General features: G+C 39.5%; 3 protein-coding genes across 6 annotated transcripts; 1 reads left to right on the forward strand and 2 right to left on the reverse strand.

The window, feature by feature from the left end:
- Positions 1–1857: 1857 nt before the first annotated feature.
- On the reverse strand, positions 1858–4547 carry Phf5a (PHD finger protein 5a). Of its 2 annotated transcripts, none has more exons than XM_088268044.1 (3): positions 4333–4547; positions 4072–4262; positions 1858–2160 (listed from the first exon to the last, which is right to left on the reverse strand). In XM_088268044.1, exons 1-3 carry the CDS (start codon positions 4382–4384, stop codon positions 2068–2070), a joined length of 336 nt encoding a protein of 111 aa, XP_088124170.1. In that variant the 5' UTR covers positions 4385–4547; the 3' UTR covers positions 1858–2067. The 2 variants fall into 2 exon arrangements, with proteins under 2 accessions (XP_088124170.1, XP_088124177.1); XM_088268051.1 differs by having other exon boundaries at positions 1862–2160; positions 4072–4275; positions 4333–4536.
- A 1053-nt stretch (positions 4548–5600) lies between these two features.
- Positions 5601–10448, forward strand: pths (probable ATP-dependent RNA helicase DDX47). The gene is made up of 6 exons (XM_088267945.1): positions 5601–5806; positions 5885–6143; positions 8214–8380; positions 8720–9313; positions 9901–10029; positions 10118–10448. Exons 1-6 carry the CDS (start codon positions 5618–5620, stop codon positions 10292–10294), a joined length of 1515 nt encoding a protein of 504 aa, XP_088124071.1. The 5' UTR covers positions 5601–5617; the 3' UTR covers positions 10295–10448.
- Not3 (CCR4-associated factor Not3) lies at positions 10344–19383 on the reverse strand. 3 transcript variants are annotated; one of them, XM_088267927.1, is made up of 10 exons: positions 19006–19383; positions 18385–18617; positions 18147–18302; positions 17879–18058; positions 17618–17807; positions 17437–17540; positions 14659–14833; positions 14497–14565; positions 10780–11327; positions 10344–10703 (listed from the first exon to the last, which is right to left on the reverse strand). In XM_088267927.1, the coding sequence occupies exons 1-10, from the start codon at positions 19028–19030 to the stop codon at positions 10605–10607; spliced, it is 1779 nt and encodes a 592-aa protein (XP_088124053.1). In that variant the 5' UTR covers positions 19031–19383; the 3' UTR covers positions 10344–10604. The 3 variants fall into 3 exon arrangements, with proteins under 3 accessions (XP_088124053.1, XP_088124061.1, XP_088124045.1); XM_088267935.1 differs by having other exon boundaries at positions 18385–18608; positions 19006–19174; XM_088267919.1 differs by lacking the exon at positions 19006–19383 and adding an exon at positions 18722–18780 and having other exon boundaries at positions 18385–18643.
- Between the last annotated feature and the right edge of the window lie 2468 nt (positions 19384–21851).

Below are 21851 nucleotides of genomic sequence, written 5' to 3' on the forward strand. Positions count from 1 at the left end.
TTCTTAGAAATACACTACACCGTTTAGACCAGCATTGCTATATTGAACGACGCAATGATATTATTGATGCACTTTCATCAGTTAACAGCTAACCTTTATAAAATTATAACTTTTAACCATTTCAAGTTAACACCAATCACAATATTTATAGATGAGCAAAAAATTGTAGACTTGAGAAATGTCCGGAGAAAATTAAATAAATGATGGAGCGTGGTTCTCTCAGCAGCCGCGTCGGGCGCTCGAGGAACCACATTCATATGTTTTTTTGGTATCTTATGCCGCCATTGTTTGCCCGATTGGCCGGGATTATTCTCTCATGTCAGATTATATTTTTTTTTACAATTTTACAAGTATAAGTGCATTGGATGGGAAGAACAAAATAAATATACACATCTTTATATTTATTTATAATATAAAAATGTATCTCGATTTTTTTTTTTTGGGGTCAAGGGATCTTGCATCCCTTATGTCACTGCGACCATATTAGGTCTATTGTGACCTCCCTCTGTATTACAGCTCACTGCCAAGACCTACATGAGTCATGCAACTCACGACCTGTCTTGGTGGTAGGAGCTTCACCTTCTCGGAGTCCAGTAGAGGTCCTCCAAGGATGTGACTTAGTTTGTGAGCGAGTGCATCACAATTGTAGAGAATGTGGATTGGCGTTTCGTTATCCTTCATACAAAATCCGCATACTGGGGAGTCATGAAGTGAAATTGTTGTCACGTGTTTCCTCACAAAAAAAAAATTCTTAATTTTTTTTTCTTAACAAGGCTATCAAAATCCTAATAAACGATGGACAGGAAAAAAAATCCTATCTCACAACCTGGTACTGTCCTAACCACGACACTGAAAGACAACAACACAACACAGTACCTTACACAAAGATAACACCCTATGGGCGTTTGTCCACTACCCGGAATTTTACCGTCCGGCAGTCCGGTTTTGAAAAATGAAAGCGACTACGACAATTTAGCGTGATCGAATTTACGCGCAACATGTTCACGCACCGATCCAAGCCAATCGTCGTTTTAAAACGCTAACTGACGTGCCGGACGGTAAAATTCCACGTAGTGGACAAACGCCCTAACGATGCAGAAGTAACAAATACAACGTCCGCTCTATCAAACCCAGTGCCGAGAGCCAGATGGCCAGTTCTAGCTCTACAAGTTAGTAAGGTTAAATACCTTCACCAATTCTTTTGATGGAAAGAAACAAGCGCAAGACGCGAGTTCAGTTCAGCCGGCAGCCGTGGAAAATCCCGCACTTCCTTCTTGAGATCTCAAGTTGAGATGGGAAAGAGATTTAGACATAGATAGTTGACAAAGTAAATTATATTCATGTATGCAGTTCAATTCATCAATACTTGAAAATATTTTGATGTCACAATTGCTACAAGCCAATTCCACTATGACATTTGTCATTAACAATCGGTTTGCGGTCCTATGGTGATGTCATATTCTCATTTGTTCAGACTTTTTTTGTCACAATTTGGAATAATATTTTCATACACTGTTAATAATGTCACAAAAATAAATAAGACAAAAGTATCGGGGATCTATCAGGCAACCATTTACAAATGAAAATAAATAAGACAAAAGTATCGGGGATCTATCAGGCAACCATTTACAAATGAAAATAAATAAGACAAAAGTATCGGGGATCTATCAGGCAACCATTTACAAATGAAAATAAATAAGACAAAAGTATCGGGGATCTATCAGGCAACCATTTACAAATGAAAATAAATAAGACAAAAGTATCGGGGATCTATCAGGCAACCATTTACAAATGAAAATAAATAAGACAAAAGTATCGGGGATCTATCAGGCAACCATTTACAAATGAAAAAAAAAACATGTTTATAAATCACCTAATTAAATTTTTATTAAAAAGCAAAATTTTCACAATTTTACGATTAATTCCTTATTGGGTATGTAAATAAAATGACTGTTCATAATGAATAGAAATGTCAAGCATTCACTGATAAACACAGCATCGCACACAAATTACTGTTCATAATGAATAGAAATGTCAAGCATTCACTGATAAACACAGCATCGCACACTAATTAAACTTTTTAAACCCATATTTTTTTCTTTCATAATATAAATCAGTTTTGGAGCTTCCTAAGTTGACAATCTTGGGGCAGCCATCTCTCTGAAACACAAATGGTCGATGGTCAAAAGTAGTACGAGAATATAGAGTGATAGTGAACTCAGGCAGTCATGCCAAATTGCACGCTCTATTCCAATCCGACCCATTTAATGTAGTTTAACTGAAAAGTAGTACGAGAATATAGAGTGATAGTGAACTCAGGCAGTCATGCCAAACTGCATGCTCTGTTCCAATCCGACCCATGTAATGTAGTTTAACTAAAAAAGTTTTTTTATTTTATAAAATGAATAATTTTAATCAAAATTATAGATCTGCTAATAAATTAATAAAATTTTGGTACAGTGGAACCTCGGTATATGTCCTTAATCCGTTCCAGATCATGAGACTTATACCAAATAGGACGTATACCAAACATATTTTTCCCATAAGAAATAAAGGGAAAATTCTCAATCCGTTCCCATGAAAAAAAATCTTTTTTGGCACATTTTTAAATTTGGGTTTTTTTTAAACACTGCTTAATACTAAAATAGATAAATGTGGAAGCATAAGCAATTTTTCAACATGCTCTAATGTCCCTGATCTTTGTTTCGTAATCGATTACATATTAAAAAGTATAATATGTACTCATAAATCAAGATGCACTTGTTTTACTCTGAAAATTCTACCATTGTTGTCCGGGATGCATCTTATAGCTCGATTGAGGGTCTTTTAGGATTCTTAATGGGCGGAGACTGACCGGAGCATTTCGTCGTAACAAAACATTGTAACATCGCTCGCGGCGAGCACGTTACGATGACCGCGATCAGTACTCGCTAGTGGCCTTGTGCTCAGTGTTGCCACATGTCACACCAAAAAATCTGAAAATCTGAATCAATAACCCAAATTCTGTGTGAATCTTTGCAACATTGCATTCGTACTGTAGTTAAAATGTCGGACGACGAAGACGTGCTTCTAGGTTCCGTGATTTTAATAAATTACTGCTTACTCCAAATGAAGAAAAAAAATAAACGTTACTGGATTTCAAACTTGTACAAAAAAAATCCCCACAAATTCCCCGCAGTTTGGGGAATTTCCCACAGATTGGCAACCCTGTACTAACCTAAAATTGCATCCGGACTTGGATGGAGCATTCGGAATGAGCGGCGAGCAGCTCGGCTCGGTGTACTGACTGCCTGAATGCTCACATCGTAACGTGTTACGTTACGACGAAATGCTCCGGTCAGTCTCCGCCTTAAGGTGGAGATTGACCGCAGCATTTCGTCGTAACATCGCTAGCGGCGAGCATCACCGAGCATCCGAAACTATGGATGGAGCGCATGGCTCGGTGTACTGACTGCCTGAATGCTCGCAATGAATGAAATGTTCCGGTCAGTCTCCACCTTTAGAGTCTTCATTTCCGACTAAGCGCTTTTTTTTGCCAACGGTGTCCGCTCGATGTCGATCCTGATGCCGGTACCGACTCTTACAGGATTTGAGAGTTTAGCATCTACTCTGATTCTGGTGTTTGTGTTTGAGTTGAGTTGCTGATTCAGGTTTACAATAAAAATAAATTTATGTTTCATCCGCATAGCAGTGAAATAACATCAGGTTTTCCATTTGAAAGGTAGAGCGAGAACAAGACAGCAGAGTTTTTCCATTTTTCATAATGGTTATTATTACTGATATTAATACATGGCTCTATTTTATCACTAATTTCACAGAAAAACAACTCAATCTCAGAATTATTGGCCAACCAGATATTGTCAGTTATGATTTTACATATTCATTGGGCATGACTTTTATATAACCCTAACGACGACTTGAAACCAGTTGCTGATCCATATTTTTAGGGAGTTTTGATGAAACTTGACACCCGATAGCTACGCCTTAATGATTCAGCCTGAACTCAGATGAAAGCAAACGAAGGTAGTGTGAAGTGTAAAAGTGGATCTGTCGTCCGAAGTCAGCACTTACGTCCTTCTCCTGGATGGTGCACTCCTTGCAGTAGTAGGCGTCCGACACGCCGGGGCCTCCGCAGATCACGCACCTGCCCTGGTATGAGCCGTAGTTGCACTCGTCGCAGATCCTCACCAAGGTGCACGGCCGCACGTACGAATCGCAAATTACACATTTGCCGTCGCATTTCTCGCAAAGCCGTCCAATCGCTGAAACAAACATCTTATTGCAATCGTAATAAAATTAACGCTCAAAGTCAAACACTATACAAATTCTTACCAACGCCGGGTTGTTTCCTACAAAAAATCAAATCCGGATGATGCTTTGCCATTTCGGTTCTTTTTTATATCAATCAAAAGTTTTTAAAATATTTAAAACTAGTGGTTATAACCCAAAACAGGAACGATCGTAAACACAAGCAAAGTATATAAACATTTAGGTTATCGCGGGACAGTTTAGTTTTTATAGTTTCGGACTCACACCATTTTGACAGTAGTCGGAAATTACCAGTGCACTAATTAATTTCGAATTTCAATGGCGTACTTACTTAAGTGAGGAGATAAAAAAAATGGAATATGCTCTCTCAGAAGTTATTATTAATATACTCTGCATATAAAACCTTTTTTTCGAATTTCCATGTTTGTAAAGTTCGACAAATCAATAATTTGAAACAGCGTCTTCATTTACAAAATTTGCTAATTGGAAAGTTTATTTTAGAAAGATAATATCCAATTATGATTTAATCGAACCTCAGGATCTCGAATTCGCAATATTTTCCATTAAAAAAGTATGGAGGAAGTAGTAAACTTATCCTAGACATTGCAGCCTTTTTTTACAAGGACAGCACTGCATGCATTGGTGTAAATGTAACATTTTCAACAGTTAAACAGGGTTGTGTAATGGCACCGTGACTGTTGAATCTGTACATGAATGAGAGAAGTTAAAGGTGTGTTGAGATGGTTTAAATATAATAAGTTAAGAAAGAATAGTCAAACGAATTTATGGGGTGAATGTTATAATTTTTAATAAAAGCAGAATGAGACCGAGGTAAACGTGTCATGATCAAGTATTTCTAACACGTAAAAGTGGTCAGGTCAGGAGTTGGAATGATCGGCAGGTATGTAAGAGGAGATGCATGAACGTGGAAGCGGCGAAGATTGTTTGCAAATACAGATTTGTGTGGCGTTCTATTCTCACCACCCACCCCTGTGGGGAAGCGGCGTGATAGTTAGTTAAATTTCTGACGACCTTTTTTTGAGCTACTAGATTCACAATTTATAAGTGATCCACGAATTTATATTATTTTCGTTAAACCGGTGAACAAAGCAGTGAATGATATTCATTGAAAATTGTAATCCGGTCACTCGATCAATGTAAATGAGTGGGTCATTCTCAAACGACCCACGTCTGGTCTGCACCATTTTTTGGGAAGACGATCCCCTGTTGAGCGCTACAAGTAACTAAACGACGCCGGCTGATTGACGTGCGCTAGCATATAATCTTTGGCCATGTGATTGTCATCACTTGTCACTTTATCTATGAATGTCAACATTTATTTGTGTGTATGTGTGTTTATGTGTGTTGCGGGACTGCGCACGTGTTGGCGCTTCGTATTGCGATACCTCGAAAGAAAATAATAAGGAAAAATATGTCCGACAAAGAGAAAACGGATAATTCTGAAGATGAAATAGGGCAAAATGAATCAGAGCAGCAGAATCTTCCAGAAGAAGACGAAGCAACATGGCAAAGCTTGGTTAGCTAGCAATAAACATTTGACATTCCATATAGGTTATATTGTTTTGTTTTTATTTCATATTGTATATTTCCACAGGGTTTAGTTGATGTTCTGTGCGAGGCTTGTGAATGTTTAAATTGGAAAACTCCTTCGAAGATCCAACGTGAGGCGCTCCCCGTAGCGCTCGGCGGCAGAGACATCATAGGACTAGCGGAGACTGGTTCGGGCAAGACGGGGGCCTTCGCCCTTCCCATCCTGCAAGCTCTCCTGCAGCACCCGCAGCGCTACTTTGCCCTCGTCCTCACGCCCACGAGGGAACTAGCCTTCCAGATATCCGAACAGTTCGAAGCCCTGGGTAAGTCTCGACTGCCAATTGCGAGCCCCCACCAAGTAAATGTATGCATATCCCCAGATGTGATGCTTTTCCACGTGATATTACTCATCGATATACAATGATTTGACAACATCTAACCTTTGACAAACAAGCTAATCAACTTAACGTAGGTATAATTCGGCAACATTCCTTGTATAATTTTTAATTCTTGCTACGGAAAAAATACCATTTTCTATGAGTGTTAATTGCAGTGCAGATATGCTGTTCTTTTTTTTAAGTATACAATTCCTAAACGGGTTAAGATCTGGAGTCACCTAGAATGTGAAATAATTATCCCGTGCATGTTAAGGTGTAGCTTAGTTAAATTACTCACAACTTTCAAAGCTGAAGTTTGTACTGGAAAATATGAACCGTTTGTTACTTAAAATACATGCAACTTTAGTAATATGGTTGTCTATATTGGGAACATTTGCAAATGTTACAGCGTGTAAAGCTAAGGATTAACTCGCAAAGCCTCTATTCCTCTTCTTGTCTGCATGTAGGGTAGTAAGGATGAGGAAGGTAAATATGAAAAATGCATTACAAAAATATATAATACATACCTAGACCAATTGAAAATAAATATTTCTTGAAATCATCTTGCATTTGGAGGGAATCAAAGTCAGTTTCGCAGTTAAACGTCTACCTAACTACGCTTTGGTGCCTATCAATGACATATTGTAAGTCTGGTAAATACCCAGACTCCCGTATCCCCATCCCACAAACTCCATCTATCTTGAGCTATCAATAGCATCTTTATTACGCTTCTCAACCTGTAAGCTCAATCCCATCTATTGTTGTTTTTTATTGTCGTTGACTGCGAATCGCATACATAGTCGTTTTTCAACTTTACATACTTATATCAACACCTTTGGATAATTTTTTGCACTTAAATTTGGTTTGAGGCATGGATGAATTAGTTCTCTTTGATTTAGTTTCATAAAATATCAAAATTAATTTAATTTAGTGTTAACTTTATCGTGAATACTTCCGGTCGTCTCGTGTTCATCGCGTGCTCTCAGTATCGTATAGTCTATTCAATCGGTTTAGGCGATCTAAATTATCATTAACTATTTTAATCATTATTATATTTATTAAAGAACGAACTAGAAGGATATTATTATTAACTAACAAGTGATTGTGTACCACGGTGTTTTGTGATATTTTTGTACTATTTTTTTTGTTTATTATCGTGCGATGCTTCGAATACTGGAAGCATTTGTTTTTGTTATAACTTTTATTGTCATAAATATGTCTCTACCTAATTAAAGTTTATACGACAATGACGAAAATAGCATGTTTTGTAATGAACAACGATTCTGAAATCAAAAATGGTGAAAGCGACCAAGAACAAAACGCGAGAAAAGGAATAAAGTTGCACAATTTTGGTGTCCCACATGCAAAATGCATTTTTGTCCCGATCCCTGCTTTGAAGATATTCACACAATTTCGAAATATTAATAATATCCATTTTTTAATATACCTTTAATTTAATATATTTTTCTAAATTCATTTTAATTTACATTTATTTTTTTGTAAAATGCATTTTAAAAAAACTGTACACACGCAACAAATTCACTATACCACAGCCGCACCTTCTATATGGCTGCCAAATTTTCTGCACGGAGTCCGTTAATGTTAATATATTTGTGTAAATACACTATCAAAACATAATAAGTAAAGTGAATTGTGTACTGTGAACATCTATAATAGATATCCGAACGACTTTCGAAAGTTTCACTACAAAAAATAGGCAAAAATATGCTTTTTTTGTCAAAAATATTGTAATATAAAATAATCCAGCACGGGACAGAAAATATGACACTCGTAATTGAGCAGCTTAGAGGTTAAACAAAGTTTTCTGTGAAACTCTTGACTTTGCACTATTTCATTGGAACATCCTTTTTTCCTTCATCCATCTCTAGGTTAGTATTTTCTCCCGAACCATATTTTCTCCAGTTATTTTGTAGTTATCCTGCCGAGGTTTTAGTCCATGGAGTACTCTCTGAAGTAATCAGAAATATATAATTAACGTGTTGACAACGTGCATAGGGTCCAGTATCGGAGTGAAGTGTGCGGTGGTGGTGGGAGGGATGGACATGGTGGCGCAGGCGCTGCAGCTGTCTCGCAAGCCGCACATCATCATCGCCACACCCGGTCGCCTCGTGGATCACCTGGAGAACACCAAGGGGTTCAACCTCAAGGCCATCAAGTTTCTGGTGAGATGCTCTTTTTCATACATTTATAATTCTTTATTTTATAAAATTATCCATGCATCGCGATGCAATAACATGACAGTTTAACACATTTTGGATCATTATACACAATATAGTAAATATTTTCTCATATAGTAATTAGCAAATTCAAAGATGTTTTAAAGGTATGTATATACATAAAATAAGAGTTTTTTTTTATAAAAGATTTATTTTAAAAAGAGTAAGAGTAAATTTAAGCATATATTTATTGTGTGACGGTAAAAATGTGTTTTGTAAGGAATAAATAGTTGCTTATCACATCCATTCATGAAATATTAAGAATAAATTTCCTTTGTCACTCAGGTGATGGACGAAGCGGACAGAATCCTCAACATGGATTTTGAAGTAGAAGTGGACAAGATCCTGAAGGTGATCCCTCGCGAGCGGCGCACGTTCCTGTTCTCCGCCACCATGACCAAGAAAGTGCAGAAGCTGCAGCGGGCCTCTCTGCAGGACCCCGTGAAGGTGGAGGTCTCCACCAAGTACCAGACGGTGGAGAAGCTGCAGCAGTACTACCTGTTCATCCCCGTCAAATATAAGGACGTGTACCTCGTGCACGTGGTGAACGAGATGGCCGGGAACTCCTTCGTCGTCTTCTGCTCCACGTGCAGCAACACGCTGCGCACGGCGCTGCTGCTGCGCAACCTCGGGCTGGCGGCCGTGCCGCTGCACGGACAGATGTCGCAGCACAAGCGCCTCGCCGCTCTCGCCAAGTTCAAGTCCAAGGCGCGCTCCGTGCTCGTCTGCACGGACGTGGCCTCGCGCGGCCTGGACATCCCGCACGTGGACGTGGTGCTCAACTTCGACATCCCCATGCACAGCAAGGACTACATCCACCGCGTCGGCCGCACCGCGCGCGCCGGCCGCGCCGGCAACTCCATCACCTTTGTCACTCAGGTACTATTCCAATAACAACCGACGAGTCATAACATTCGTCATTTATCTAACTCTACTTTTTCCTCACTATGTCAATATATTATGGCCAAATAGATACCCGATCAATATTCAATAGCTAATAGGTTAAAGGACTCACTAATTAAATCTTGATTATAAATTTTCACAATGTATTTAGGTTAAATTGTTCCTTACTATAATTACTATATTTCTTTTCAGTTTATTAATAAAAACATGAATAATTTCAAGAACTGAATGTTCTCAACAGTCGAAAACATATGCTTTTATATTTTCACCAGTCGATGAAAAGTTTGTATTTTCACCTGTTGATGAGAACATCCGTAGTTCTCGAAACTAATCAACTTGACAAAGTGGTCTTAAAAAAGTTTTTTTTTATATATAAATCATAAATTTCACTCAATCAGATTAAAAATAACCTTTTCCCAAAGCCACTTGTTGATTAGTGGAAATGGAACCAGCAATAGCAACTTTTACACATCGGTATACATACATGTTTATCAGTGACTGCTGACTAACGGGTTGATCTATGGAGTGAATAGGTGCATTACCTGTTTCCGTTTCTGTTTCAGTACGACGTGGAGCTGTACCAGCGGATAGAGCAGCTCATCGGCAAGCAGCTGCCGCTATATCCCTCGGAGGAGGCGGAGGTCATGGTGCTGCAGGAGCGCGTGGCCGAGGCGCAGCGCCTCACCAAGATAGTAAGCACCCGCACCTCACCGAGATAGTCCGGGATAGATAGGCCGGGAGTCCACTCGCCCACGCCGCTAACTCTCTCTCCATCCGCAGGAACTCAAGGAGCTCGGCGACAAGAAGGGCGGCGGCAAGCGGCGGCGCCCCGAGGAGGAGGAGGACGACACGGAGGAGGCCAGCGGGGTGCGCAAGCGCATGCACGGCGGCCGCGGGGGCGGCGCCAGAGGGGGCGGGGGCAGGGGGGGCAGGGGAGGCCGCGGAAACAAACGATAACAAACCACTTCTCACTGAACTTGTCTTTTGGATTAAATCAAACCACCTCTTCTAACGATATTTTTTTTTTATTATATCGACGATAATATTTTTTATAAATAAAAAAATAACAAATAAAAAAAACTTATCTACGCGAGAGATAAAAATCACAACACAATCGTATTTAGTTATTATTTATTTCTATACGAATAGATCTGTACAGATGTTTTAAATTATTATTTATAACCGCTTTCTCGATAAACTTTTTACAAAAGTGAAAACTATCGACAGTTTGGGATAAGTCCATTGGCGACACGGCACTCGGCGGCGCTCAGTTGAGGTCGCGGTCCTCCAAGTACTTGTACTCGAAAGTGAAGCCCTCCTTCTTGCGCTGGCCCCACTTCTCGTAGTCGAAGTAGATGTAGGTGCCCTGAAAAGGAGGCGAGTGAGTATGCGGTGAGGCGAGGTGCGAGTGCGGTTCGACTTGCGCACGCGGAGTGACTCACCTGCTCGTACTCCTCGTTGATGTTCTTGGGCTCCTCGTGGCGCTGGAACCACATCATGTACTTGGTGTGGAAGCGCCAGCTCTGCTTCTTGAGCGCCTTAGCGGCCAGGTACTGCGCCTTGGTGCCCTCCATGTAGTAGAAGACGAAGAAGAGCGTCTCGGTGGACAGGCGCTGGAAGAAGTCAACGGTGTCCGAGTGCGGCAGCATGGTCTGGCTGTAGTAGAGCGGCGTGGGGCAGATGTTGCGCGGCAGGTAGTTGCGGTTGCGCTCCGAGTCGGAGGGGTGCGGCAGGTGGTAGAAGGCGGCCTCCATGAGCTGGAACTGCAGGCGGTGCTCGGGCAGCAGCGGCTCGGGCCCGAGCGGCGCCACTCCGAGCAGGGGCGGGATGTGCGCGCTGGCGGGCGCCGCCGCCTCCACCGGCCCCGCGCCCGCGCCGCCCGCCGCGCCCGGCCCGCGCTCCGCCAGCCCCGCGCGCTGCACGGCCTGCGCCGCCATGTCGCGCAGACTCGCCATCTCCACGCCCGGCGCCGCGCCGTTCTCCACTACGTCTGCATGCACACAACACACCTACTTATACCACATTACTCCACTCCACTCCACTCCACTCTATTTCTTATCAATTTGCAATAATGAAAAGCTATTTTTGACGAAAAATTACACAAAAAATGATTCTCGCAATGACAGTCGTCCCGCAAGACCGTGATGTATTTGGAGAGAATCCAACACGACTTGTTGACTGAATGGGTTGGCACTTTGCCAACTTTCCCCTTTATGTTGATCTAAATTCCCGGCAGATTCGACGAGAGTACCGTGGCAACTGTCAATGTCGTTATTTTTCCTGTTATATTTGGGATACCACTCTAAAAAAATACAAGCTAATATTGCCAGTCATAAAAAAGTATTCCAAATGTAAATTTTATCATTGTAAATATCTAAAAGAGTGTGAATAATAATTTTCAGTTAAGTTCTGTGGCTAGATGGAAGAGATTCAGGAATATGTATTATGTACATCGCTAACGATGTATGACCCATGAACACCTATCATTACGAGAAACACTTTACTTCATGCGACTAACACACATACATAATAGTAACTGTAAACAATGTATTCTTGAACTAAAATCCGAGTGTAGTTTGTCAATCCTAACCTTTTATTATAAATCAAAGCGCAATATACTCATATGTGAATGCTAATTACGAAACAACAGAAAAGTGGACAATCAGGAGTACAAACTAAACACCATAAACTTACAAACGCAAGACATCCAGATGAATATTTAAACGCATCATTAACACATGAAGGAAAGGTGATCGGCCCTCCGCTTCAGGTACTTGTCCAGGGTAATATTGAATAAATATATAAAATATTTACATACATACTTGTCAAAATATTTACCCATCTTGTCCATGTATACCAATTGAAAAACGCGAAAGCGTAAAATATCTAGGAATATACATAGACAAAAGACTTTGCTGGGAACCTCACGTAGCGTATTTGGTACCAAGACTACGAAAATTAGCACACGTGTTCTTGGTGCTGTGTAGCATACTTGATCCCTCCATCCTCAAAGAGGTCTATTACGCTCTGTTCCAATCTATAATTCTACATGGAATTATTGGCTGGGGCGGAGGTGCCAAAACTATGTTAGACCCAATTTTCAAAGTACAAAAACTTATCCTAAGAATAATAAATAAATGTAACTCGACACACCCATCCAATGAGCTATTTACAAGCTATATGGTACTAGACGTACGGCAACTGTTCGTCAAGGAAGTACTGATTCACTTCTGGAATAAAATGGAAAAGGTTAGAACGCAACAAACTATTCGAACCCGGGCAGCATTAAATAAAAACTACATTGGCCCAGCCGTTAAAACAAGTTTTGCCCAAAAAAATTTTTCATTCCTTGCTCCGAAAATATTTAATTTGCTGCCCGAAACCATTAAGATTTCCAGGAGTGATCAGGTCTTTAAGAACAGTGTCCGTCGATGGTTGCTTAACATTGGAAGGGACAAGGTAGAAAGTGAATTGATTAAAGTCCAGGTGTAATTATCACATTGAAAAACCTTAAACTATAAATTATTTTTGTATCTCCTGTATATTATGTTTATAATCTAATCATTAAAAATTAAAATATAAATTTTGTATTACCATGTTAGTATGTATTCGGCTCAACACAGGCCATGCCTAAAGAGCCGTAATACGTATAATAAATGTGTATATGAAATGAATATGTATATTGAATGTATCTATGTATTATGAAAATAAATAAATTGTATCTAAATCTATTCATTGATCAGCCATCAGTTTTGAGCGTTTCATGTGAACACAAATCTCCAAACAAATACTCTTTTCCTTTGTAATATAACTTTTTTGTTTTATATCATTGTTTTCTGTAGGATTTCCATCATTTTTGGCATTCAAAAGGGGATATTTTTTTAGATTAATTCATTTATATTCTTTATCTTAGATTTTTTTACAGGTTATGAACAATTCAAGTTACGATCAGAGTTAAGGAAAAAAATAAGTTTATAACCAAGGTTCTACTGCTTTTACATTTCTGTTAGCATATTATTAATGTTTTAAAGGTACACAAGCAATGGATTCATGCAATTGGGAAATTGTAACAAACAGATTAAGTAATCCATCACCGCAGTGCTCATATACATTAGTGAGCAATGGAAACAAAAGTGCACTCTGCTTGTAGCATTTTTAAACTGCCGGCACCATGATTCACACTTCAATTTCTCAGGGTGTATTGAAGATATTCCTTTATTTTAAGGTCTAAGTGTGCAGCAACTATGGGAAACATAAGAGCTGTCCGTCAGAAACGTGGGACAAATCTAAGAGCCTTTAAATTGCACTTTCTGAATGAAGATTCTGGAAATAAGAAAGTGATATTCCATAAATTTGCGGCTACCTCATTACTTTGTCCTGAGAAATGAAGGTTTCTCGGGTGCTGGCAGTGTGAAATGCCACGATGTCATCGCCGATGCGCTGCGCTACAGTGACCGGGTCAAAGGGGAGAAGAATGAAAGTCTTTATTTAATATTGGCCGTTTACATACTGCATAAAACACTATATTAATATCTACATATTGCAGAATCAACCTCCGTCTTACTTTGGACAATGGAAAAATTGTCCAAAAACATAGTCGCTTATCCCAATCTATGTATATAAACCACGGAAATGATCGCTTGCAAAAATAGGCGAAATGTAATTGTAAGTTAAATTATAATTTAGTATTTTTTATTTAAATTTTACTTGGTAAATACCACTATTTCTTAAAATGTATTGTAACACAATTTCAAACACCGTATGTGAAGCTAAGTCTAAATTTTAGAGTTGTGTGCTCGGGATGTTGAAGGACGAAGAGGGGGTAGAATAGTCAAAAGTTGTTGGGATTGTTTTGTCGGCTTAACCCATGAAATGTCTAACTCCATCATCATGGGTTAAGCTGACGGGATTACTGAACAGGTGAGAATAAAAACTTTATTAAATGTAGTAATACACTCTGTTATGTATTAAGTATGTAAGGGATGCGATAAAGTGTAATTTAAGCACTGTTAGATTCTGTTTGATGGCAAAATAATAATATTTTTATTCTCTTTTGTACAAATTCCAAATGCAGTTGAGACATTTTTCCATTTTGACAACTAAATATGGAAGTCTGGGTATTTACAGGGTTTATAACCTGTCATAGGGTGAGAACTCACGGTTGTGGTGCATCGGGGCGAGGGGGGCGGGGGGGCAGCTGGGCACTGCGGGCGGCGGGTTAGTGGGCGCTGCGGCCGCAAGCAACCAACACACACAGATTAGTAGAGCGAGGGAGATGGCAGGAGGAACCGAGACTCAGGGCGAGGAGCCGAGACACTCACCCGAGATGAAGGCCTGCGTGGCGGGAGACAAGCTGGAGAGCAGCGCCTTGCTGGGCGTGGAGGAGGCGGGGGGGGCGCCGCCGCTTTTGGGAGGCGTCTGCCCGCCGGCCGCGCTGCTGTTGCTGCCCGAGCTGGAACTGCTGCTGACGGCACGCACGGCCGTGGGCTTCACCGGCTGCAAGTATTGACCATTCGGATATACATGTAAAGTCGCACTATCCCTTCCTAAAGTCCACTGTTGGCTCTTTACTCCGACAGTGGCCGGCACATAGTTTGTTACAGCTCGTAACGTCGCTAAACTTAAACTTCGATACTGGGACAAGCATTTAGCTTAAAACTTAGCTAATTATTTACACTACGGACATTGGCAGAATAATCGCCGCTGTAATTCAATAAAATATTGTAATAGTAGAATTGGTTTGAACCATGGCACCTATGGGGCAAAGGTGTGAATCTATTCAGAGTCCTGACAGGGGAGTGAGCCGAGTGACAATCTCTCGGAGCTAAATATTAGAGTCCCTTACCTTAAGGGACCTGCTTACTCGCCCAACTCAACTTTGTTCTATAGAGACAATTCTATTAAGATAATATATCTGCATCTTGTGAGCACCACATATCACGATAGAAACTCCAGCACTTGCGTGAGAAAGACGTATACTAAAAATGTAAGTTTCGGAGTAATTACATACTATATAAAGTATGTCATCTTCTTCAAAACTCAAATAGAAAAATTGTTATTACAATGATTTGTAACTTACTTACATATCTGTTATTGTTATAAATAAAAAAATACAAGTTATATGTCATCAATACAAATGTTAGCGACGTCATTCTGTATATTTTATTATATAAATATGAATAAATAAATTTAGGCTATAATTAAAAATGTGGGCCTGGAGGGACTTCAATTATAATGTAATTTAGCACTGAATGCTCCCCGTTTCGTTAAATCGCTACGTAATTTTGCAGGTAACATTTTATGTCATTACAGTAGAATCGCGATATAACTAATCAAAAAGTTTTTCTTCTAAATAATTATATGGTTTTGAAAAGAAAAGGATTATTGAAAGGGAAGAAATACATATCACCGGGAGGGGAAGAAAAATATGGAAGTCTGGGCATTAACGGGGCTTACGACTCTCATAGGCCCATTTAAGTGATCACTTTACACACATGTAACATTCACCAATTCTACTAATGATTGACAACCACACTACTCAAATTCTTGAAAGTTCTATATATATATAATCCAATTTCGAAACATTGTGCTTGAATCACTAGAACTTCACTAGAGACATCTATTGTGAGATGAAAGAAACTTTTTATTAAGCAAGTCCGAAACCTGTGTTATAATCACATACATGAGAAACACCAGAATTATTACAATGTTGTAAATAAATTAATGTGTCAATGCAATATTTAACCGTTTTGAATATAGTCATAAATTAAACCCTGAAGAGGGCAACAGGTTGTTGCCGAAACTAGTTGGTTAATAAAAATGTGAGTGGATCAAAACGCAAAGTATTTTTATTTCTCGAAATAATTTAACAATATTTAACCGATTAATACTTTTGATGGGGTCACGCTTGCGCGCTATTTGCGTTCCCATTTTGAATTTTTCAATTACTTTTGCGAAGATGAATTAGTACAAAATATTTTAGACGCAATTGTAAATGAAATATGCTTAAATTGTTATATTTATTTACCCTAAGTCCACTAAAAAGGTTTTTTTTAAAACACTTTTTATAAAAAAAACCTTTGCATTAAGTGGTTAATGTAACATTATAAAATACAGGAGACATCGGATATAAGAAGAAAGCATTCATTGACATTATAGTTTGTGATTTTCTCCACACAGTCACTTCTCGGGTATCTTAGAGCTATTTAACTTTCATTCTCGACAATAAGCAATATCTGAGCAGGCAGTTAGTTAAACTGATGCAGTTAGTTAGGGGATGGGATTACATTTATGACATTATTTAAGATACTATGGGTGTTTTTGATGACAAAAAGTATCGCACATATAGTTGGAATTACATGTAAAACATTCGAAACAACTTATTTTTTAAGTTTATGAATGTCACGCATTGTATGTTCTATACTTACTATGGACAATGCATAATAAAAAGCCCTCCTCGTAAGGGAATGTCAGATCAATTCTAGAGCGAGTCAGGTAAAACTAACCCTCGAATTATAATCATGTCTACTTTGTAGAAGAAACATTGTAGAAATGGTTTTGTACTCAAAGAATCGCAGGCTTTTCTAAATTTTATATGAAAAGTTTATCCACACAAAAATATGACATATATATGTATATCTTCTTTTTTTTTAGACCATACGGTATAAAATTGAAACGTGGTGAGGGGGTTTTATTATAATGCTCCAACCACACCAACATATCGACTATTTCAAGTTTTATTTTATTATTTTTTAGTGTAACATAACTACCTAAAGACTTTAATTGTTTGGTATCCACTTGAAGATACAGCAACAATCATAACATGTTATATTTTCGTCCTGGTGATTCCGACTATACAAAAATTCCATATTTGAATGTACGACTTTCCTACTCGTGCAACATCCGAATAGGACTGGCAATAGAGCAGCTAACCTACTATGTGCGCTTTTGAGCTTACTCGAGTGAAGGCACAAGAAAATTTTCTATTTTCCAGCCATACTGTTCATCTCGACTACTTTACAACAAGCTCTGAGCAAATTACTCGGTCCAAAGAGTTGTTGCGCTTGTACATCATGTTGCTCGGGAAGAGAAGTACCGACCTTGGGCAAGGAGTCCTCCAGCTTCTTCTTCTTCTCCATGAGTTCGACGGAGTCGGCCGAGTGGTCGAGCGGGTTGAGCACGGGCGAGGCGGGAGGGCTGATCCCTGCAAGGAGAGGCGGAGGTTAGCGGGCGAGTGCGGGGGGAGGGGAGAGGGGAGAGCGGCAGCGGGGAGACACGCACCCGACGTCACGCTGGTCGGGGAGCCGGGACTGCCGTTGCTGTCGGTGGTGGCGGAGGAGGGCAACCCGGCGCCCGAGAGCTCGATCTCGTCGATGCCGATGATGTCGTCGTATATGTAGTCGTTTTCGTTGAAATCCGGGTCCTGCGAGGAGTCCACGTAGTACTCCACGTCGTCCTTTATCCGCCGGATCTGCACACACAAAGTCCCGCATTAGCAGCGTCGCCGGCGGCCCTCTACGCTACGCAGGAAAGGAAACTTACTTTGTCTACCTCCACGGACATGTTGTCCAACATCCGCAACAGGGTTTCTAACTTCTTGATGTGGAAGCGGTGTTTCTCGACTTTATTCTTTAGCTCTTCCATGCGGTCCTGTTTGTCCTTGTCTAATTTCTTCTTTTTACTAACCAGAATGGACTCTATCTCGGACTCGAACTGGTCGAGCTGCAACAGAGAGGGGAGGGTTAGAGGTAGAGGTGCGGGCGCGGGGCGCGGGGCGCAGTGCGGCTGGCGGCGCCCGCGAGACACGCACCTGCAGGTTGAGCGCGTCGATGGAGGTGATGAGCCAGTAGGAGATCTCCTCGCGCTCCTTCTGCGCGGGGTCCAGCTTCTGGGCCGCCCCGAGCCCTTCCTTGGAGTAGGCTTTGGTCTTGGTTTCTCTCTCCACTACCTTGAATCTCTCCATTTGCTGAAACAGTTTCCAGAGCCTGTGAGCATGTGTCTGCGCGCCCGCGACTGCACGTCGGGCTGTACTCTCGAGTATCGCTTACCGTTTCGATGAGTTTCCTGTAATCGAAGAGGGTGCTCTTATCTTTAATCTCCCCGGAAGCAATCCACGACTTAATTTGGTCGCGTAACCTCTGCAATTTCTTAATCTCTTTCTTAAGGTCCGCTTCGTATTTCTCCTTTTGGTTACTGTTAGTAGCATTGTGTACCTTCTGCCAAATGTCCTCGAACGTCTCGACGCCCTCCGTTACTTTTTTTAAACAGCGATCTATTTCACCTGAAACATTAGAGACACAATAACCCCTTAAAGATTAAACATGTATTTTCGCCCAACAAAACTAAGCGAGAATATTTCCCGAGATTATTAGGAATCGCGATTACCGCCTGCGACACTTCTTCACACGCGCTCCGCGACTGGATAACATTAGCTCCGACTATTTACAACTATTTGACAAGATAGCTCTGCCGCCACTGACAGCATCTTTCAAACTCCGATATTCTGTATTAAAATGTCAAAGGATAGCGGTATAAATAAAAGACGAGACGTTTTTTCGGTTCACAAGGTTAAATAACGCGAAAATTGTAGATATAATTGTAATCTGCAAGATTCGACAACCGCAAAAATATAGGGCAAATCTTAACCTGACAGTAGGGTTTGAGCTTACCTTGCAATTTCCTCGTCGCGGCCATGGCTATGTACACATGTGGAAGAATGATTCGCACATATCCCAATCATACAAATTTATTTACAGTAAAAAAATGCACAATTTTAAAATAATAAACAGATAAACTGCACATCAAAGCTTTGTTCCTTTTCAAGATGGCTACCGAAAGCCGCTTACATTCAATAACCTGATACGTTTAAATAGCATTATGTGTTGTAACTTAAAATCAAAAGCTTGTATATCGATCTTAAGGATTTGAGTTATACTTAAAAATAATTATGTCTCATTCGAATTAAAAAGGTTTAAGGATAATTTAACCACAAATTCTCATAAAGTCAAACGCGAACGTTCATACTAATGCGCGTGCGCACGAAAGTCATGTTTATTTATTCATTGCGCGCCATGCCATTTGAATTTGACATTCGTACGCGTTGTTTTATATTCAATCTTTATGCGATGTAAAAATATTTGTTTGTCGAGAAATTAATACATTATTGAAAATATATCTCCAATTTCGTACAGATTTTAAACTAAGGATTTTTTCTGTTTTTATTGTACCCCAATACCGTTATCACCGTACAATAAATGAGTAGGTAAGTACTTAATTGATATGGAAGAACTAAAAACAGTAGGTACTTACCTCCCGTGAATTAAATCTTGTTGATAAATATTGATTTACTGTGAAAAGCAATTCATGTACGTTTATTAACATAAATATATTCTACGCATTTCACTGTAAAACGTTTTTATCCTAAGTACTTGTTCAAAATGAAGACACGCACCTCCTCCACAATAATAGTCAAAATAAAGGAATACATACTCTTAACCCTTAATTAGTCGCAAGGGGTCAAAGCAATTTCGCATTTGCTGCTTGTCGAATTTCCTCGCCCCCCAGTTACCTTCATAACCCGCGTCGAAGATTGTATTTCAACAGCGACCAAGTCACGGGAGTGGAAGGATGCGTCGCTGCGCTCTTGATCGATGACCCCGTGCGCGTAATTACGTTACTTTTTTGAAAGAGGTGAGTTGTTTATTTTATGTATTATTAATTCGTTTTGTATTATTATATGTCCAGTACATAAATTTATTTTATAAATATGTTTTTACAGTTTCATAAAATGAAATTAGCAAAAAAAACTAATTATCTTAAACTTAACAAATTATCGACCCAACTTCAAGTGACCAGCGGAAGCCTGAAATAATAATGTATCACAACAGCATCATAGGAGGAGTGGACACCAATGATCACTTGTGTGGTACATGCAGCGTACATGAAGGCGAACCAATCGATGGCCGTTAACCATTTTTTCCATCTTATAAATGTTTCAAGCATAAATGCATTCGTCGTACATCGAGCAAATACCAACAAATCACGTACTCACGTGAGGCGTCATTTATTGCGGCAATTGTCTGTTGAACTTGTTCATAATCACTAGGTGTTCCTAGTATACGGCTGTCCAAACTCAAAACACAGTAAAGGACATTTTTTTGTAGTACGTTTTTTTTTTTCATTTTTGGACTAAGTCGATTCTACTCAGTCCAAAAATGCAAAAAAAAAACGTACTATAAAAAATGTCCCTTACTGTGTTTTAAATTTGGACAGCCGTATATCAGTCACAGGTACAAATACTATGATACGTCAAGATTTCATTATATCATGATACTTGTATGGAGCTGTAATACGTACAATATAGTAGACACTAGTAAAATCTCACAAATCTGTTTCAAACCAATATAACCAGCGATAGCATTGTCACTCATAAAACATAAAACGCATTTTAGCTTATCAATACTTGCCGGTCAGTCGTTTTGCATTGTATATTGTAAAGCCATCTCTTTCTTAGTCTATTGGATTCATACGAATGATGAAAAGAGACAAATATACATGTCGATGTCAGTCATAGCGTGTTAAATATCGCTCGGCTCAGGACTCACCGTGATCGGAAATACGCGGAGATACGAAGTATTACAGATTTTCCGATATCGTTTACTAAACAGATATTTTTTGAAACATTCCCGTTTATTTCCCGCTCTGTCAAAATGAAGCGCGTATAAGTGAAGTTTGGAGATATTTTTATGTGCTTTCTGAAGCAAACAAATTAGCAGTGCGCTTAGTATGCAAACAAAAACTATCATTCAAAACAAATATTTCTAATTTAAAGAAACATTTGAAATGTAAGCATTTTGAAACGGTACGCAAAATAATTTCACGTAACGCGGCGGCGCATAGTATGAGATACGAGGAGCGTGAACCAGAGTCTGGTTAGCAGACTAGTATCTGGTAACAGGTAGCATATCCTAGTATCTTGACATGGTTATATCGGTAACTGCGATATCGCAAAGTAGCAGTCTAAACACACCACTAATAATCACCAGAAACGATGAATTGAAGTCAGTGCAATTCCTAAGATTGTAAAAAAACTCTTTTGGAAGTGCATGGGTTGGAAAACCGCGTCCCACCAACAACTGCAAAACGCGAGCGTTGCAACAACTGCCCGCCAAAAAACGATTGAAAAATACCAACAAAATGTGCAGTGTATGCAATGATCAATCTCAATTATACTGTCAACAGTGTAATAAAAGTGATTCGGAGTTCCTAAATTGAATTTCAGTATAAGTACAAATTGTTAATTTTTGGTAATTATTTTACATATAATAGAATTAATAAAGCACTTTATTAATAAACAAGTTTTATTTACTTATATATTTAAGAAATAATAAAAATTATTCCTACAATTTGAGGTCACCTGTGACCCCATGCGAGCAGTTATGTAATTTTCTCCGTGGGAGTAATTAAGGGTTAAGCATGAGATGCTTCTTTTTTAGCTTAATAATCATTGTCATTG

The sequence above is a fragment of the Brachycentrus maculatus genome, unplaced genomic scaffold, assembly GCF_059751285.1.
Source record: "Brachycentrus maculatus isolate JH-2025_06_01 unplaced genomic scaffold, ASM5975128v1 h1tg000021l, whole genome shotgun sequence".
In the NCBI taxonomy this organism is placed as follows: domain Eukaryota; kingdom Metazoa; phylum Arthropoda; class Insecta; order Trichoptera; family Brachycentridae; genus Brachycentrus; species Brachycentrus maculatus.

Coding starts and splice junctions, on each gene's coding strand:
- Not3 (XM_088267919.1), bottom strand. CDS start 18,765: ATGTTATCCAGTCGCGGAGCGCGTGTGAAGAAGTGTCGCAGGCG. Junction 18,644..18,721: donor GTGAAGAAGTGTCGCAGGCG/GTAATCGCGATT, acceptor TTAATCTTTAAG/GGGTTATTGTGTCTCTAATG. Junction 11,328..14,496: donor CGCCCCGATGCACCACAACC/GTGAGTTCTCAC, acceptor GTGTGCATGCAG/ACGTAGTGGAGAACGGCGCG.
- Phf5a (XM_088268044.1), bottom strand. CDS start 4,384: ATGGCAAAGCATCATCCGGATTTGATTTTTTGTAGGAAACAACCCGGC. Junction 4,263..4,332: donor TAGGAAACAACCCGGCGTTG/GTAAGAATTTGT, acceptor TGTTTGTTTCAG/CGATTGGACGGCTTTGCGAG. Junction 2,161..4,071: donor GCACCATCCAGGAGAAGGAC/GTAAGTGCTGAC, acceptor TTTGTGTTTCAG/AGAGATGGCTGCCCCAAGAT.
- pths (XM_088267945.1), top strand. CDS start 5,618: ATGTGTGTTTATGTGTGTTGCGGGACTGCGCACGTGTTGGCGCTTCGT. Junction 9,314..9,900: donor CCATCACCTTTGTCACTCAG/GTACTATTCCAA, acceptor TTTCTGTTTCAG/TACGACGTGGAGCTGTACCA. Junction 10,030..10,117: donor CGCAGCGCCTCACCAAGATA/GTAAGCACCCGC, acceptor CTCCATCCGCAG/GAACTCAAGGAGCTCGGCGA.